Below are 19,675 nucleotides of genomic sequence, written 5' to 3'. Positions count from 1 at the left end.
GGCTCGGTGCAAAAGGAAAATGGGGGGGGGGGGGTGGCGACACCTTATTCAATCAAAGCATAGGAATAAAGTGCCATTAAAGGTGCTAAAATACAAAGTTGTTGTACTAAATAAACATTTTTGTGTGTTTTTTAAAAGACTTTTTATTGAGTTTTACAAAGAGAGGATGGGAGAGGGAGAGATAAAACATCAATGAGAGTTAAACATCGATTGGCTGGCTCCTGCATGACCCTCACTGGGGTTCGAGCCTGCCACTTGGGCATGTGCCCTGACAGGGAATGGAGCCAGCAACCTTTTGGTACATGGGTCAACGCTCAACACTGAGCCACACTGGCCAGGCTAAAGTAACACTTTAAATTATTAACATGAATTTTACCTTATATGTTTATACTGTGCAGGGCCCATTTTAAATAAAAATAAAAAATTCTTTCACCCCTATGTGGAATCATTGAACTTACACAATTAATATTTCATAGATCATAGGCCCATATGCATTTCTTCTTTCTGGAAGGGTGGGATTCTTGCCCACAACTAACGCCACTGTTTTTTATTCCTACCACATTCCACCAACACTCTACTTCTGGCTCAGTGAGGAAGGAAGGAGCGAGAGGCAAGGGGAATGTGTCATCATTTTCAGAGTGAGTGGTTGGCTAATACAGTCAGTAACATGGGTAAGAGAAGATGTGATAAACCTCGGTTGTTTGTGTTTCCTGGAACACCGTTGCCTTCCTTGTGCATTCGAGGCAGACATTCTGGTTTGAATAGGAACTGACCTCTCATCACCCCTGTTTAGTCGATCGTAGATGTGAAACACTTGCCTTTGAGTCTCCCTGAATTCCCACACATCGTGGATCCGCTGGAATTCAGTGCTCACGGGCATTGCCAGCACTAAATGTGAGCGGGGCAGCAGCAACACGTACTGCACGTATCTTGTCTGCTCATGTGCATGCGCCATTGTCCCATTGGACTTCACTTACAAAACACAGGTTCAAAGAGAAAATTATTGCAGATTTCAGGATGTCAACAGCAAAGCATTAAACCAAATGGAGACCCTCTGAGCACAGAGCCCTGTGCAGCTACACAGGTGGCGTGTCCATGAAACCAGCCCGGCCTCCACACAACCTCACAAGTGGAGCATGTCACTACCACTCACAGATGAGACGGAAGCACACACACAGACAGTCATCCGCCCAAGGCCCCTCGGCCTGCGGCCCAGCTGGGATTCCAACGCTGCTGTGTCAGACCAGGCCGCCTGTGTGGCCAGGGTGGCGTCATGGAACAACCACTGGGTAGGATGTAGGACACCAGGGTTTTGACCCATTTCTAAGTAATTGTGCAAGCTTGACAAGTCTGCCTTAGAACTCTGGTTTTCATCTTACATGTGCATGCAATTCATGCCTGTTTTTTTATACAAGTTATAGTTTTTACAAACCAGAGTTGGTGGCATGATCTCTTTTCCCTTCGAACTAAAAAATGGGGCAAGTCGCTGAGGTGTGTGCGGGGTGGCAATGACCCCTTCCTGTGGAAGCAAATGCAGGAATGGCTGTGCACTTGGCATGCTCATTTGGCCTGTCCCTCAGACGATGGCCGAAATGTCCGAGGAGAATGAGAGACATTGTTTCCTGGACACATGCCGGGGCATAATTAGCGCTGTAAGGCTAAATGAGGGGAGCAAATGTAGGCTTTGTAAACCTTGCAAAACTGCTGTGACCTCTTCCCCCCAATTTTTGTAATTGTCTCTCTATGTCAACCAGAGGAATGGTACTCCCTGAGAATGGTTAGTCACGATGGATCTTGAAAGACTTGCATCTTGAAAGACTTGCTCTGTGGGCCTGGGTACCATCTTCTCCCGTCCAGCCAACAATGAGTGCAGTAGGCCCAGGTGATGCTGTTCACCTGGCAGGTTCTATTCTAAGAAGTCCAGGAGCTAACAGAGGGTAAGGGATCAAGAGAGAAGATTGTTTTTACACCAGTGATGGGCAACCTTTTGAGCTTGGTGTGTCAAACTTCGCCAAAAAACTGAGCATAACTCGGGTAGTGTGTCACTTTGAGGAAAAAACTAACTCCAAGACTCTAGTCGCAAATGTTTCATCCTCAGGAGCAGCAAATGTTTCATCCTCGGCATGCGGCCGTGTGTCATCAGAAATGGCTACGCGTGTCAGTGCTGACACGCGTGTCATAGGTTCGCCATCACTGTTTTACACAGACAAGGCAACGTGCAACATTTCCAGCATGCCAGGTCCTTTGGAAATGCCAAAGGAGGACCAACAAAGTCAAAGGAGGGTCTGTGGCTTTAAATTCTAGCAAACCCGACTCTTTCCTTAAGTGTAAAGTGTAATGTTATTACCTCATCCACTTGTTATAAGGATTAAATGAGGTGATGAAGGTCAGGGGACTAGCATGGTGGCTGGCACACAGTGAGCACCCTGTAAAGGATGACAAAGTGGGAGTAAGGGGGCTTCACACAGCGCCTCCCTGGTTAGGTTCCTTTTCGGCTTGCTTTCTCTCCAAGGCGAATGGTTAGTTTGCATCTTAGCAAATACTTTCAAGCAATCACTAAATTGATTTATATATGAATGAGACTGAACTTATTTTTAATTTAAGTCAGATTCTTAAAGCAGTCTATTTGAGAGTAAAATGAATACTTGTCTAGTGTTTGGACTTACTGTGGTAAGCTGGTAACATTCACTCCTTAAGATCGCTCAGGTATTGCATTCCTACTTTGTGCCTATCACTGTGTGCTACAGAGACTCACACGATCCCTTCCTTCAAAGAGCCCATAATCTCTTGCAAAAATAAATGTGCACGTCCTTCATTGCACTGTCTTCTCTTTAGATACCTTGGCCTTCATTAGTTATTGGACCCTTTAAGATAGGCGAATAATCAGCAGATGAGTGGATTAAAAAAACTGTGGTACATCTACACAATGGAATACTATGCCGCGGTAAAAAAGAAGGAGTTCTTACCATTTGCAACAACATAGATGAAGCTGGAGAGCATTATGCTAAGTGAAATAAACCAGGCAGAGAAAGATAAATATCACATGATCTCACTCATTTATGGAAAATAATGAACAACATAAACTGATGAACAAAAGCAGATCCAGAGACAGAGAAACATCGATCAGAACGTCAAACCTCAGGGAGGTAGGGGAGGGTGGGTGTAAGGGGGAGAGATCAACCAAAAGGACTTGTATGCATGCATATAAGCCTAACCAATGGACACAGACAACAGGGGGGGGGGGGGGTAAGGGCATGAATGGGGGGTTGGGGGTAATGGGGGAATAAGGACCCATGTAATACCTTAATTAATAAAGAAATTTAAAAAATAAACCAAAAAATAAAAATAAAATTCTACTGGCTTATTATACTCAGAAACAAAACAAAACAAAGATAGGCGAATAGCATCAGAATCTTAGCCTGCTGGGCGCATCCTTGGCTGGACAGTTTGGCACACTGGTGACATTTAAGTACCAGAGAGATGGTATGTTGTTAGGGAAGGCACTGCATTTCTAGATGATAGAAAGTGATCATTTGCCATCCTAATAACTGTATTTCTACCTGGAAAATATTTTTAAAGTATAAAGCTAATAGTAAACTGGTTTTGTTTGTTTTTTAAAGAACTCAGAGCTATTTCTGTACTTCTCAACTTCTCATGTACCTGAAATTAGGCTAAAATCTGTGAAACTCTCTTTACTATCAAAAATCCTTTGAATTCTGACTAATAGGTTCCAGTACACTTGTAGGAAAATGGCTGGTTTTATGCTCTGTAGTTTCTATCCTTAGTGGATTATATATAGGGGACATTAAATGTACCTTAGAAAATTTTTGTCATTTTCTCAAGCTGCAACCCATTACTCAGACGTGGTTTCTGAGAAAGATCATGGGGAAGTTTGGGATACAAACGTAAAATCTACTTTAATAACTCGTGGAAAAGAACTCTGCTGGACACTGGTTCTGTGAGATTCATGTGGAAAAAATTCTAAGAATTCTTGGTTGAGGACAAGAGAGTTAGTAGGATCAAGAGGGCTCAGACATTTACGGATTTTTCTCAGACTGCAGGAAACGTTGGAACCATCACTTCCAATAAATTTTCATGGAGATTGCAGTGAGCGTCAGGATGTTTGTAAATTTCATGTCCATTCCCCTCCCTTTATGCAGGCCAGTGTGCCAGGCCAGGGGTCCTTAGTCACTTAGGGAGCTGGCTGCAGCTCAGGTTTCATCTCCAGAGAATCTAGGCCCCCCTAGTATTTCTGTCCCTGGATGTCTGCAGACTGTGCTCTGGAGAGTCCGGAAAAGCATGAAACCATCCTTGCCTTCATGGCGCTCACAGCTGGTTGTGGACATGAAACCACTGCTACAGAAGCATAAACCAATCGGTGCGCTACTTAAAGCGCTGTGTGTGAGATGGGCATGGCTGTCATTTTATCCAGTTCACCAGGGAAGTATTTAGATAAGCTAATCAGCATGGACACTTTCTGGGCATCTGGTACATGGCCAGCAGTCTGTTAAACACTGGACGTGCTCACCAACACGACCCAGTTTGGAGGGAGGAGGCAATATGGTTGGAAAGAGATCATGGTGGACTTTGAAATGCAGCCAAGTTCTTTTTATCTTAACTTGGACAGAAATTGATGGCTCAGCTCTAAGACTCCAACCACGTCACTTCTAAGGTCCACCCTCCAGAGCTCTCCGTGACCAACCGCCCCAGCCTTAGTTTGCCTTCTCCCATGAACAAGGAACCATTTGATGCCTTCTCACTCTATGACCTCCACTTGGAATGAGCTTCCCCCCTTTCTTACTTGGCAGCCCTGGCTTGTCCTGTCCTCCTGGGAGCCACTCCTGGCTCCCTGCTGGGCTCAGCCTGCCTTGCACCCTGTGCACCCTTCTTCTGTCTCAGCACCTTCCTCACTTCCTTGAGAACATGCACGTCTCTGCATCCTCTCCACTAGATGGTAAGCAGCTCCCGAGCAGTGCTTTCTCCCTTCTTCTTTTGAAACTGCCAGCCCAGCACCTGGCATCCAGTAGATGCTCCATAAATGTCACAGGGAGGTTGACAGACATAAACATGAAACAGAAAGCAAGCGAGGAACTCATTCTTGAGTTTGCTTCCAGCTGAATTCTGCCTGAAGGACATGGAGGGCTCTTTTGCCAATGCGTCCAAAGGTGTGGAGGGGTGATACCTGGAAACCTGGGGTCCTTGGCCATAGCGGGGAACTGAGCTTCCTGCCCTGCAGGTGCACGAGCAGCAGGCAATCCCCGGCTCCGTGGAAGAGAGAGGGCAATGAGGAAGTGGACTCGGGCAGGTCGCTCGGTTCCAGGCGGTAGCATTTCTCTCCATTGGCATGGCTTCTGGTGAAACGACACACTCTTGGAGTTCTGCCAAGGACGGCTGGCCGTGTGCTAACCAAGCCTTTCTCTCCAACAAAATGGTTTCTGTCCTCTGGTCGCTGGTGGACAAGCGGTGCTTCATTTTGCGAGTGAATGAAAAGGCGGCCGGGAGTCAGCGTGGGCAATAAAACACCAAATAAAATCCCGAGTGGGTGTCTGTGGTGTGGTCTTATCTCATCCGAGCGCAACGAGATTAAGGTCTTTGGAAATCATTTCTAGAAATCAGAAGAAAAGGTCCCCGCCGTCTTATGAGCTGTACATTTCTCATTGTTTTCCTGATGTATTTTGTTGCACTTCCTGCAGCTTTCACTGTAAAATAGAACATCTCCCTGCTTTGCCTCTGAAAGCTCTGAACTGTTCGGCCCCAGGCCAGGAGACAAAAACAATTTGGTTTTACTCTCCCACATTCCAAAAATAACTTCAGTAATATCCTCGTTGGTTATCTGGAAAGTGCAGAGTGGGTGCTTTTATCCATCCTAACGTAGCAGTGTCGGGTTGTTGCGGGCGGGGGGGGGGGGGACTTTAGCCATATGACTGTTATTGAGCAACTAAATGCTGGTGACTCATTCACTTTGACTGAGGTACAGGAAAATTCTTTCCACGGAAAACCCAGGAGGGGGGCATCCCCGAACCGCTCTGTAGTGTTTTCCTATAGAAAAGGCTTCTCTGCAGATGAATGGGCACCAGCTGTTACTCTGCCTGCTCTGGCTGCAAACCTTTCCACACCAGAGGGCCTGGCCATTGAGCCACAGGGGCCGGCAGGTAGGTTCCGAACTGTCATAAGGAACCAATTTCATGAATAAGCTTAAATCTTAGGGCTCCAAATGGCCATCCTGAGTAAAAGAGAAATTGAACTAATTGCATTGATAGTATCTGGAACACTTAGGTGTGATTGGGTTGGGGCATTTTACTGTCACATTCCATTAGGGACAGAGTGGGGGTGGGGGGAGGGGAGAGGGAGCCCTGTTCCCTTGGCTTTGAGCTGAATGACAGGAAGGCCTTGGAGAGAAGTGTCTCCATGAGGTGCTAATCTATTTATGTAGCAAAAACATAATCAAATAAAGTCACCAGCTAGGCCCCCAGCACCAAACTAATTCGAGCTCTGGGAGGTTCGTTTTGCTTGTCAGCATCCCCTTAAGGGCTCTGAGAGGGATCAGGGTGGAGAAGTAGACAACGTGCTGCTTCAGCCATGGAAATCTGGGAATGTGAAGGCCTGGTCTCCCCCGTACTCTTCACCCTGCCCACCCCTCTGGACCGGAGGTCCTGCTGCTCTCATGCGTGGCTCCAATTATGAATGGAGGGTAGAGACGCTGCTTCAAGGCTCTTCGGGGCTTATGCTCCAGCTGGCTGCTGACTTAGGAAAACCAGGACCCTGCAGGGCTGCCGCGGAGGCAGGGAGTCGTGTGGGTGAAGAATGTGTCATAGAAAAGGCGACCAGGGGTTGGAGTGGACTTAGCCCTATTGCTGAGACACCCAAGCTATTAATAGCACAGCCCTGAGTCACAGAGGTAGGCATGTCACAGCTGCTTGAGAACTGCGACTGCGAACCATCAGAAAGCCCCACTGAAGGCCTGGCCCAGCCCCACCCGTGCAATCCGGCTGTAAACAACCCCCGAGTCAAAGATGAAGTGGTGGGTCAACTTCATCTTTTCTATTACCCTGGCGCTCCTGGACCCAACAGTGACAATATTTGCAGTAAATACAGGCTCGTGCTGGCTGTGCGCTCTGGTTGGGAAAGATGTGCTGGCCATCTGCTGCTCTTCGGGAGTGGGGCTGCGCCTGTCTTTCCGTCTCTTGCTCATCACATTGTCCCCACGTGCTGGATGTATAGGAGCGCGGTGGGGACGCAACAAACCATCTGGGTTGGGGAGACAGGGGGTGGAATGGGGTGGGCCTCGGTGAACCCCACGTCCTCTGCTCCCAGGAGAGCGACCTGTGACCCTGTGGGTCAGAAACCCGAAAGCCTGTTAGAAGCCAAGGCTGCTGGGGTCAGGGTCAGGCTCAGGCTGGCGAGGGGTGCGGGGTGACTGCCCCTCACTTTGTAGCTAGGGCTCCTCCCTCACATCTACACATCCAAGGAGTTGGTCCAGAAAAGTCCAATGAAGCGGAGGGAAGGTGGGAGTCAGAATCCTGCCTAACTGGATACGTCAGGATTTTAACTTTGATCCAGAATTTGATCCTGGAGGCGGAATTGAATCCTGAAAAGATCCTCTTCCCAGGCTCTCAGTCATTGTTCCAGTCCCCACCCTACCCCGCCCCCATTCAGGTAAACCACGGGGAGGGGGGAGGGGGGCCCGCAGGGCAAATGGAGTGCCTTTCTTTTTCATTCTAATTGAGCCTCCAGGACCTTAGAAGTTGGAGAAAATGAACTTGAAGGGAGCCAAGAGCATCCCGTGGAACTGAGGCTAATTTTATTGATTCAGTGTGTCTGACAGAAGCTGTCAAAGCGTGAGCGCAGCAGGTCTAGGAAACGGATAAGCTAACCATTGACTGGTTTTAGCGATCTGAACCGTCCCCGGCGGGCCCCCCTCTTCTGCCTCCTGGCAATCATTTCGCAGACAGCCCTCGGGAGGGGCCGGGGCCCGCTCTCCCGGGCCGCGCGAGGAATGCAAGGTGGTGTCCGCGGCCAGAGAGCAGGGCGGAGGAATTTTGCATTTGTTGCGGCGGCGGCAGCTGGAGCGAGTGGTTCCGGCCCAAGGGCAGAGTCCCCGCGCAGCGCAGGGCGCGGCCACCGGCGGCGGCGGGCGATCGCAGGGGCGGGCGCGGGCTCGGCCGGGAGCTGGGGGCGGGATTTTAGAAAGAAGTCCCGGGCTCGGCGAGTGGATGCCCGGCGGTCTTCCTCGCAGCCGCTGCAGCCAAGGACCTGCCTGCCTGCCCGCCTGCCTGCCTTCCCCGGGCGCGCTCCCACGGCCGGACTCCGTTCCTCTTTCTCCGGGGCTGCTGGCCGCGCCGCGCCGGGGGACCGGGTTGCCATGGTGAAGGAGAAAGGTAACGATAAATATCGATCGCCGCGCGCGCACGCGGCTGCAGAAGTTGGTGCCGCAGGGCTCGGCCACCTAATGGACGAGGATCAATGGGAAGCCGGGCAGACATGTTCTTGGCGCGAGGGTGTGTGTGTGTGTGTGTCTTGTGAAGCCTGGCTTTCCACGGACCGAGGCGTCCTTAGGAACCTTGCGTGTAGCCACGGCGTCTGCAGCCCTGCCCGTGGCTGGGGGGTTTGCACAGCGGAGGTCCTGGGTACGTGCCGGTTTGCATTGTGATTGCATTTTGAATCTTGGGTTGTGTTGGAGACTTGCGAGCCTGCCCCCCATCCTAGCCTTATCCCCACCCAAATCCGTGACTTCCATTAAGATGAAAGGGTCCTGCCCACCAGGTTCGTGGTGTTTGGGACACGCGGGAGCCTCGTGGGGACCGGCTGAAAGGAGCCGCGCTGTAGGTTTTAGGTGTGTTGTTTGATACCCTGGCATCTCAGCTGTGTCCCTGATCACTCCTCCAGACGTCTTAAAGGATGTGGTTGGTACCAGTCCTGGGTGGCAAAGAGCCGGATCACCTCCCAAGGAGCCTGTGAAAAGGGAGGGGGCGGGGTGCCCTGCACAGGTGCACGGGACTTACGCACTGGGCGTGGTCCTGACATGGAAGGGAAATCTCTCAGCGTGAATTAAACAGTTTAAATTATTCGTTTATCCGGGAAAGGGCAAAGAACACAGCAGTGCTTGATTTTAATGATCCAAGTGCCTTATAAATACAGCTTATGTTGAGAAAGTGAAATGTTCCAGGAGAATAGAGAGTGAAGAGTGAAAGCTCAGCCCTCCCCTGTCAGCCTCCATTCCGCCTCCTCCTAGAGGAAAGATGGTTAATATGTGTATCTTTCTAAATGGGAGATAGATAGGTGGATAGATGATAGATAGATAGATAGATGATAGATAATAGAAGTATAAAAATGGGATTCTTTTGTGATCATTGCTCTGAGACTTAAGTTTTTCCTCTTCATAATGTCTTAGGGGCCTTCCCCATATAATTTTATAATGTGAGGATCCATCCTTTAATTTTGCTCTTACTAAGCTTGGTTGTCTTGTCCCACGTTTTCTTAGTGTGGGACATATCTTTCTCCATCCACACCGACGCCTTCTCTTTTAGGGCTGGCTTGAACCATTTCAAAGACTTATCTCTATCCACGTTCCCTTAAAGCCCCTACCAGGAGTGACTTTGAAGTGAACAGGCGGAACTCAAATCGATCCTTGCAGCTGGAAGCTCAGGTCGGGTTCATTATAATAACGGGTGGGTGAAGAACAGGATGGCGACAGCTAAGAGAGCTGACACCTTAGGACAAAGGGAACATGGTTCTGCTCCATCGCTCCTGCTCCCGCGTATCTTTCCCAATCACTTGCTTTAGCTTTGGTCTTCCACTGAGTGCGTGGCAATTGAGTGAAATGATTTGGTGCAGGTAAAAGTGCTTCTAATAATCCTCCCTGTCTTTCCGGGATGCTTCCAGGAACCCTCAGAGTGACACATCCAGATGTTGACATTTAATGAAGGTCAGGACTCCCCCGCCCCTCATTTTTACCTCCCACCCACCTAGTACGAGCTGGTCCTGACCTCTCTATTGCTAATGGATTTGAGTGTCTTTTTTCCAATGGGAGTCACTCATGAGTGATGGGAAAGAGGATTGCAAAAGCCACTTTTCATTGCGTCCCCGTGGGGCCGTGGGAGCCAGACTTGCTGGGTGGTGTACGTGTTGTGGATCTGCAGTCCCCAAACAGCAGCTCTTTTTGGAAGCCATCACAGACCTCTCAACGCCCAGATTGCCTGGGCTCGCTTTTGCTTTACACCTCAGGAGCCTCCTTCTGACTGGAACACTGAGCGGGCCGCCGAGAGGTCACATACTCATATTATCTCAGCCGCTGATTACAGGCTGTTCCTTTTTTATGCTGAGGTCTGCGCCAGGCCACACTGCTGCCTCCCAGCCCTCCGATCGCACCAACCTCAGCCAACAGCAGAGGAGGGCAGGGGTTTGGGGGCAGGTACATAAGAGCTGCCATGGAAAGAAAGGAGTTTCATCATAGCTTTTAATTTTTATTGATTTCAGAGGTGAAAGGAGAGAGAGAGAGAGAGAGAGAGAGAGAGAGAGAGAGAGAGAGAGAATGAGAGAGAATCATTGACCAGCTGCCTCCTGCACACCCCACACTGGGGATCAAGCCTGCAACCCAGGCATGTGCCCTGACTGGGAATCGAACCATGACCTCCTGGTTCTTAGGTCGACACTCAACCACTGAGCCACACCGGCCGGGCTCGTCATAGCTTTTAAAGTGGAAAGGGCATAGGGGAGCAGGTAGCACAGGCTTTCATCCTAGAGGTGACAGAACGGGGGTTCAGAGGTACGTAACTGCTCAGACACTCAGGGGTAATGGGAGCAAGTGCCCGTCCTGTGTCCCAGGGAAGGCGCATGTGCATCAGGGCTGCGTGTACCAGGTGGGGACGTCCACTGGCTCCGCCACCAGAGCCAGGACATCAGTGAGCCTCGTAGAGGCAGCACCTGTGCCCCCCTTTAGCGTCCAGTGTGTAACTCAGTGTCTGCCCCTCCGCAGATCCGCAGACAGCTGGAGCAGGTTGGCCGTTGTCTGAGCTGGACTAGAACCCGTGTCTTCTCGATTCTGAGATCTTTCCAGGGCTCTCCATTTCTTCTTGCTCCAGGGAAGCCTCGCTCCTTCCTCCTGGAGCTCACCCGGTCACCCTTGAGCAAGCTCAGGTGATGGCAGCATCCATCCTGGGAGCACGGAAGGCCTTCTGAAGGTCTGACCTGGATCCCTGGTGTGCTCACCAGTTAGAGGTGGTCTCGCTCGCTCTGCTTCGCACCATTGCTTTCTCTCCTGGATAAAGTTTCCATGTATCTGTCAGGTTTGGGGTTGGCACTGGTAGATCCCACCTCGGCCAGCGTGGAGTGGCATTTGCTGACCTACTTTGACCCTCGTCATCTTCTGTGCTCCTAACCAGGCGCCATTCAGTTGCAGTTGCAGACACCTATTGATCCGGGAATCTTGATGAAATGGTTGTTTCTCTGATGTGTTCAAGGGCGACCTGTCTTTGCTGGATCCTGTAACAAAGAAGCAGGAGAGATTTTTGTGGGTTTATCAGTCAATATCTGTCTCCCTGAATACACTCTCATCAACCTAAACTCCAGAGGCCCTCTGTTCTCACTTAAAAGCTATCATTGTCTAGCTTGCCTGTGTTCCAGTGCAAGTTTGAGAAATATACACAAAGGGATTCATTATCTCTTTGTTAGAGAAAACAAGAATAAACAAATACTAAAGATCAACTTATGTCAACACTCATCTAATTTAAATGATAAGGATGCTTATGGCTTATAAGCCACGTGAGAGAATAAGAATTGAGCAGCCAGGGAGACAGGTCATCATTGTTTGTTTTGTTTCCTGAAAGCTTCCTGCAACTATTGGCTGGTCCAACTTGCTTTTAGGGTAGAGTGGGACCCAATGAAACTCATTCCAGTCCACCTTCAAAGAAGACATGTTCACTGTCCACCTGATACTCAGGTGCGTGGGATACACACACACACATACACACACACACACACACACACACATACACACACACACACACACACACACACACGGCAATCTTGTTTCTTGGCAGCTTCTGAGAACAGCGGTGTACTGTGTCTCAAATGTGTCCTACAGACTGGCACCAAGGTAATCCTCTTAGGACACTGATGTCATCATATTTCCAGCTCAAAAAGCTAACTGAGTGACAAGGGTAAAGTTCAAGGCTTCCTGCTAATTGTTGAGGCATCTCCCCAACTTCTTAAATGACCTCCTCCCCATGCCTATCTAACCCAATGTCCTTTTATTTTTAATGTTATTTTTAAACCTGCTGGCTCTTGACTACATGCTGAGTGGCAGCCTCTGTGTTGAGAGCTTTCCATACAATGTCTTTGATCTTTAGCCCATGAAGGTGGGCTGTATTCCTCTCCTTTAAGAGATGAGGAAGAGGAGGCTTAAAGGAGGTGAGAAACCCTCCAGAGGTCACTTAATTAGGAAGTAGAAGAGCTGATGTCCTAACCAGGCCTGTCTGCCTCCCAGGCCTGTGCTCATTGTACTTGTTACCCTCTCCCGCCCATTTTTCCTGTTTGAATAATCATGGTGAATATTTTCCCTCTCTAACCTCAGTCATCCTGCCCCTCCTGCCCTCCTGAGAAATATATATTCTTCTTTTGTGTTTGTCAAAGACCTAACTCAAACTCTGCTTCCTTATAATGCTTGTCCAGGGCCCATCCCTTCTGCACATTCTTCTAGAATTACTCTGTGCACCTAAGCAAACACCAGGGAAATGAAACAACACCTCCATCACCTGAGTGGCTTAAGAAAGCACTCTGTCTCTCCTCAAGTGTCTGTGGACTTCGTATGTGGTCTTGTAAAGCCACCTTGAGAGGAATGGAGTGCTACTGCTTCTAATGATATCCTCCTTCCCCAATTCCATTCCTCCCAAAACATCCCCCCCCACACACACACACACACAAACACAACCCACTCAGGCGCCTGCACACCGCCCACGGCCAGCGAAACCCATTTCGCTTCCATCCTCGGAGAAGTCTGAGGACAGTGGGTCTGTCTGTGCGGTGTAATCGCTCCTCCTATGCCCCAGTCGCATTTCAGCCCCCCTCTTTAGTGTATCATAGCCACTCCTGGGTTCAGTTTTCCAACACTGCTTCCCAGGCTGAGCTTAATGCCCCACCCCTACTTGCTCCTGGAATATTCTAGGTTCTAGGTTCTTCATCTTCAACTTGAAAAGCCCTGAGCTTTTCAAAGGGACACCGATGACCAGGACATTCCTAAGTAAGGTCTAAAGGGAAGCTGTCGACTAAAGGAGACAGTGATGCTGCAAGCTTCAGGATAAATTGTCTGGATCGGTGGTGACTTCTGCCCACTGCTCAGGGTGAGCTTTGCATCTTTGGAGGGAGGGGAGCTCCAGTTTTTATCATCATATTCTACTGGAGAAAAAAAAATCCAGACATAGATCACTGTTACTGTTTTATAAATGAATGTGCTACTCAAACCAGAAGTAGGTTCCGCCCAGCTTATCTTCTCTATAGAAGGGCTGCCTGGGTGATGAGATTTACAAGGCGAAGGAAAAGAACTTCACATTAAAAAAAAAAAGTCATAATAAATGCCCTCTGCCACTTAGGCATTGATGTCTACAAAATGTTTATCCAGAAAGAAAGACTTCATTTCCACAGTTAGAGGTGAGGCTGACTGTGTCAGTAAATCTGAGAGAAGGAGACATGGACTCTCATACCCTTGTGAGCAATTTTTGTTGAGGAGTGAACTTAAAAGCATGGAGACAGTGGGCATCTGAGCTGGAGGTTGGCCAGCCCTGTTCGTTGTCAGCTACTCCCGGGCTTGGGGAGGCGGCCCTCCCTGCCTCTTACCTCTCCACGTACCCGGTCGGGTGACCAGGAAGGATGAGACCATCGGTGCTGCATCACAGAGACCCTCTTTTAAAGAACAACAAACCGACTTTTCCAAATGGTTGCAGAAAAAATATCCTACGGGAGATTCGCCCTACCAAGAGGGAGGTCTTGGCATCTGGTTCAGTTTGAGGAGGGGGCTGCTCTAGGTCATCGTTTTCACAGCCCTGGCGGGTGTGAAGGCGGGTCCTGATACTGTTCGGCTCTTGTCTGCCGAAGTCAAAATGCTGAGTGTGTTCCTGAGGCAGGATTAGAGAGCCAGAGGACTGCAGAAGGGTCAGTGATGGGTGAGTGGTGCAGGATTTCTTCCCTTTGTGGTTGAGCCTGATCTGGGCACACCACAGTAGACACCAGCCCAGCTTCCTATTTCATGGTGTGTTGGTCTGATGGTGACTCATACCGAGGGGCATGTTTATCCCAAACGGGCAGGAGCTGTGTATTCAAGGGCAAGTTTGGTGAACAGTAGGGAGGATGGATATTTGTATGCATGACCTCCTTTCTCTGAAACATTGTATTTGTGATCACACTGACATGATTAATGCTATTACGGTCCAATGTGCCCTGGAGGACACCAGGGGTGAGTTGCTGTGTCCCACTGCAATCAAACAGGCTGGCTTGTTTGACGACTTGGACTTAACCGTGAGGATGTTGGCTTTCCTCATACTTCCAGGGAAGTTGTTATCCAGGGAAATGGTTCCCAAATGTCAGCAGGCAACAGAACCACGTGGAGGGCTTATTAAAACATGGATTTCTGAGCCCTGCTCCCAGTTTCTGATTCAGTAGGTCTGTGGACGGGCCTGGGGTTTTGCATTTCAAGCAATCCCAGGTGATGTGGATGCTTCTGGTCCAGGGACCACACTTGGACACTGTCTACATAATCCATGGCTTCTCCGGGTAAAACAATCAGCCCTCCAGGCAGATAAGGGAGAACATTTATATAAGCGGCCTCTCCATTCCCTTTTGCTCCCTTTATCTTGCTTACAATGCACAGAGGGGAAAGAGAAGGCAAAGGGCATCCTTCTCACTCCGACTCTCCTGCAGTCTAGAACGAGGCTATGGTTCACAATAAAACAGATCCGTGGCATCCGAGCAGCTGAGACACCACTGTATGTGGTGTGCAGAGGGTGGGCAGAGTGGGTGTGGGAGGAAGTTATAAGGCACCATTACCTGGGGATGAGTTGGGGCTCAGCTTGGCTTGGACAAGGCACAGGGGTGCACCGTTCCTAATTCTTGAAGACTTGGGTGAGCATTTTGACTGGGGTTCAGAGCCCATTGGACACCTTTGATCAAAGATAGTAGATAGCTTGGCTCACACAACTGTGTCTTTAGTTTTTGAGGTGGAGTTAAAATATATTATTAAAGTCTGGAGTGTTTTCCTATTACCATTATATCCAGTCTATATTCCAGCTGTCTGTATTCTTTCTGTTCTTGTTCGTTGTTTGAAATTATAGAGGGAGAAGTTTAAAAAAAATTAGAAAAACAGAGAATGGTAGAAAATGATAGCAAGGTTATTCCACACCAGAGGGTCTGCTGAGAAATGGGAGAGAGGCCTGTGTACCCTCAGAAAAATGGCAGGGGCTATGGCTTTCCCAGGTCCGTAGAGAGTCCTGGAAATGACGATGGGCTAGATGAGGGTCTATGCTATCTGTGTGCCACTCATGGGACCCCTGTCTGGAGAGCCATTGAGGAATAGCATCTTCAGGCCAATAGTGGGGACAGTTGGACTAGAGTCCGGTGATGCCATTCCTGCTCACCTGGAAAACATGACTAGCATGTGTAAAGGTCCCAGCCTGAAACAGTGAACCCTTGCAACGGTCTCGTTGCTCACATCACAGATCACATCACAGTAGACTGAGGCCTACTCTCTGCAAGACATTCTCAGGATAACCTGAAACATTGAAGACTTTCCTCCTCCAGTAGGTTAATGAATCAGCCAGTGTCGGGAGGGTTGCTGATTGAGAATCAAATAGAGGCGATAAAAGGGGTATAAACAATATTCAGTGAGGCTTCAAATGAAGAGTTAGTGTTTCAAGGAATAAAAAAAGGGGGGGGCTTTATAGAACAGGGAGCATTCTGATCGGCTTTGAGAGGCTCTATGAGTTTCTTGTGATTAAGGATGGTGTTTGATTCAACCTATGTCCATAACACACTGTCTGCTCTTACAGTATATGTTTAACGAATGTTAAATGAACTAATAAGTGAATTTTTGCTGCGTGTGGGTGAGGGAGATGGTTATCTTTATATAATGTTTATTCAGAACCTAATAAGAGAACAGCAATGTAGATATAGAAACAAATAAAATATACTTCTGGGCCTGAAAGCACGCACATTCTAGTGAGGGAGACAGATACCTAAGTAATTATGGTACAGAGGACTATTAAAGTAAGTGCAGGGAGTGATTAATTCTGCTGCAAGCTCATGGCAGGCTGGTCTTCGAAGGATGAATTGGGGTGCAACAAGTCAAGAGAAAATTCTAGAAAGGTGGTCAAATAGGCCAAGCAGAAGCAATGAAGCACAGCTTCTGCCTGAGCAAGTGCAGCCAGCTGGGTGTGGCAGGAGCTGCCGGTGGTCACTTAGCTCAGCAGTGGTCATTAGCAAGGGTAACCAGAGGGCCAGGATGAGTTGAGGATGGTTAGAACTGGAGGTTGTGCATACAGATGCTTCTAAGGACTAGGCAGGTGACATGAATGAGTGGAAATTGGGGCACACTGGACAGCATGGCCTTCTCTGAAGGGAGAGCCACTGTGTCATTCCATCTCGGTCCCACAGAGGGACATAGGCCACCTGGCCAGATCTTCCCTTTAAAAAAAAAAAAAAAGGTATTTTTATTGATTTCAGAGAGGAAGGGTGAGTGAGAGAGAGATAGAAATATCAATGATGAGAGAGAATCATTGATCGGCTGCCTCCTACATGACCCCTACTGGGAATCCAGCCTGCAACCTGGGCATGTGCCCTGACCTGGAATTGAACCGTGACCTCCTGGTTCATAGGTTGATACTCAACCACTGGGCCACTCCGGCCCAGCCAGACCTTCCCGTTTTTTAAGAGCTACTAGAAATAGGGATTATTATGTCAATCTCCAGATGTTTAAATGTTGGCAAATGATTCAACTTTCTCTTTAAAAAAATGTTGGCGCAGGCCAAACAAAACATGTCTGTGGGCAGGATTCAACCGAAAGGCTTCCAGATTGTGGTCTGGAGCTTCACACAGAACTCACCAAACATAGCCACAGTGAGAAATACGTTTTCACACAAGGGGATTCATGACTGGTGCACACATGCATATAAATGGCTAAAATGTCACAGGGAACAACACTTACCTTTACTCTCAGCTATTTCTGTTCTTTTCTATTTTTAAAATGTGCTGGTCATGATTCATTGATCCGAGTTCATGTTTCAGTGGGTCAAGACCCGAAGTTTGAAAACCATTGGTTTAGAACATCTACACTAACGTTTTATTGGGTGGAAACAGAATAAGGTGCTTTGCTGGGCAACCATGTTTCCATCCTAGACACTCTTATAATAGTGCTTAATAGGTACGCTTGTTAAGTTGGGTTTCTTCACTTGCAACTGGAAAAGTTTAACAAAATAATTTCAAAATCTTTTATTGATGACTTTATCCTAAGCGTTGGCCAGGATTTGGTGTCATCTCTTTGTGTGCCGGATACAATTAAGACCTGACCTCGCGGCTAAATTCAGAGTAAAATGCTCTTGGTTGACATTCCGCAGAAAGTCCCGAGGGAACCCCCAGTCGGGCCTCCTGAGTTCCAAGTGTGATATTTCCGGAACTGCTTTTTCATTTAGAAGAACTTTTCCCTGTGACTCTGCATCTTCTCTTCTGGACACCATGCTCACCTGGTCCCCTTGCTTCTGCACCAGGGAGAGAGGGACACGTCCAGGGCTTGGACGGGCTGCCATGTACCACCTCTCCCATCATTAGTGCAATAGCTCTTCACCTCCATCTGTTAGGCATCGTGTGCTAATAGCATCCATTTTTTACATACCAGAGCATTTCCATAAATAGTATAATGTAGGGGCTTTGGAGAGAGACCACCCCTCCCTGGGAATGCCAGAGGTGAGTCGTCATAGCGAGCCTCCAGTGCAGCAGGAGGGCCGTGGCCATTCTTTGGGTTCAGGGCCCGTCTGCTGTCACATCCCTGCAACATGCAGCAGGACTCAGAACGAGCCTGGACTTTTTATTTATTTATTTTTTTAATTTCTTTATTGATTAAGGTATCACATATTTGTCCTCATCCCCCCATTCCCTTCCCACACCCCTCCCCACACATGCCCCCACCCCCCTGTTGTCCTTAACCGCTGGTTAGGCTCATATGCCTGCACGCAAGTCCTTTGGTTGATCTCCCCCTTTACCCCCACCCTTCCCTACCCTCCCCCTGAGGCCCGACAGTCTGATCCATGCCTCCTTGTTTCTGGGTCTGTTCTTGTTCATCAGTCTATGTTGTTCATTATTTCCCCTAGATGAGTGAGATCATGTGCTACTAGAAATACACTTATAAGAACCGAAAATGAGATAAGCAATAATGGTTATGGTGACAGGCAAATGAATCAGTGTGTAGTGAGTTTCTTTCTGGGCCAACAGTTCTTTTGAGACCCAATTTCAATGTCCAACAGTTCCTTATGTGTACATGTCAGCACTGACATTTCAGTTCTGGATGGTGGACAAATGGTGGTAATGCAGGTCCAACTCTGTCCGGTTTGGTCCTGGGCAATCTGCAGTGATGCACAGCTGCTAACTGCTAGTATGGGAAGGCCACATCAGCGTCTTCCGTCTCTGGACTGCTTCTCTTCTGTCTTCATAAGCCTGGACTTTTTAAACAAGAGCCCCAGAGTGGTTTCTCACCGTTGGAAGGTGCCACCATGATGGAAAGATCCCTAGGGAAGGACCATGCCAACCATGAAAACCACGGGACCACAAGGAGGCAGCACCAATGTGGTGGTTTGGCATAATAAGTGGGCCAAGAAGCCAGTTACTAAACATGAATCAAGCAACAAGGCCAGACAGAGAGCAGCAGCTCGCGAGCACAGAGAGGAGCCGATGCACTGCTATTAGGGCGGGGGACCCGTATGGTGCAAGATGACTAGGGGCGGTGTTTGCGGACAAGTTGGGAAGTCCCCTTTTTACAGGGCCATGAGGTGGGTTGTCTCCCTCCGGGGCACCTCATGTCAGGGAGCAGAACCCGTGAAGAGTTGTGCAGCCCATAGCCTGCACCTTCTTACCCAGAGGCGGTGAGCTGCCAGCGAGCTGGGGTTGGAATCGGCTGAATCACGCCTCTGCAGCTTCCCAGAGGACATAGAGCCAAGCTCCTAACCTGTGTGAGATCCAGTCCTTTTCTCCCGTGAAAACAGTACTGAGAACACCCACTTTCCTCTCCAGGTGGGGAGGTTTGACAAGTTATCTCATGAGTTTGAGCATTGGAAAGAATTATTGGTAGGTCTACAAGAAAATCAGAGATTGATCCTCAGAAACTCGGCATGTGGGAGAAAAGAAAATGATTAAATCTAGGAGGGAAAAAGAAGAGTTGTACAAGAAAGGGCCTGTATCCTCAGGATGGACTAGAACAATAATTACATTCTCAGTGTCAACAGACCACAGTTAATGGCACAGCGCATGTTAGTAGGAGTAGTGTTAATAGATAATGGCTGAATTGTATGCACAGTGTTAAAAAATGCAGTGAGAAGATTGGGGAAAAAAAACACCAAAAGTTGAACACACCTGCTTAGGGGGCAGTTATGTCCATAAAAGATCATTCTGGATGCTGTGTGGCCAAGGGATTGAACAAGTGAGT

General features: G+C 48.5%; 1 protein-coding gene across 4 annotated transcripts in view; it reads left to right on the top strand.

Moving 5' to 3' along the window:
• Positions 1-19,675, top strand: part of ABLIM1 (actin binding LIM protein 1) — a 270,624-nt gene that overhangs the window by 125,846 nt on the left and 125,103 nt on the right. Inside the window, exon 1 of one of the 4 annotated variants that reach the window (XM_079794171.1) lies at positions 8,155-8,378. The exons of the other annotated variants lie outside the window; for them this stretch is intronic. Within the exon in view, the coding sequence (XP_079650297.1) occupies positions 8,363-8,378 (16 nt within the window). The 5' untranslated portion in view covers positions 8,155-8,362. Of the gene's footprint in view, positions 1-8,154; positions 8,379-19,675 lie in introns of those variants that run through there. 4 annotated transcript variants of the gene reach the window in all.

This window comes from Cnephaeus nilssonii (genome assembly GCF_951640355.1).
Source record: "Cnephaeus nilssonii genome assembly, chromosome: 16".
Lineage (NCBI taxonomy): Eukaryota > Metazoa > Chordata > Mammalia > Chiroptera > Vespertilionidae > Cnephaeus > Cnephaeus nilssonii.
The sequence above is the reverse complement of the archived record's forward strand: the minus strand, read 5'-3'. Positions and strand labels throughout refer to the sequence as shown.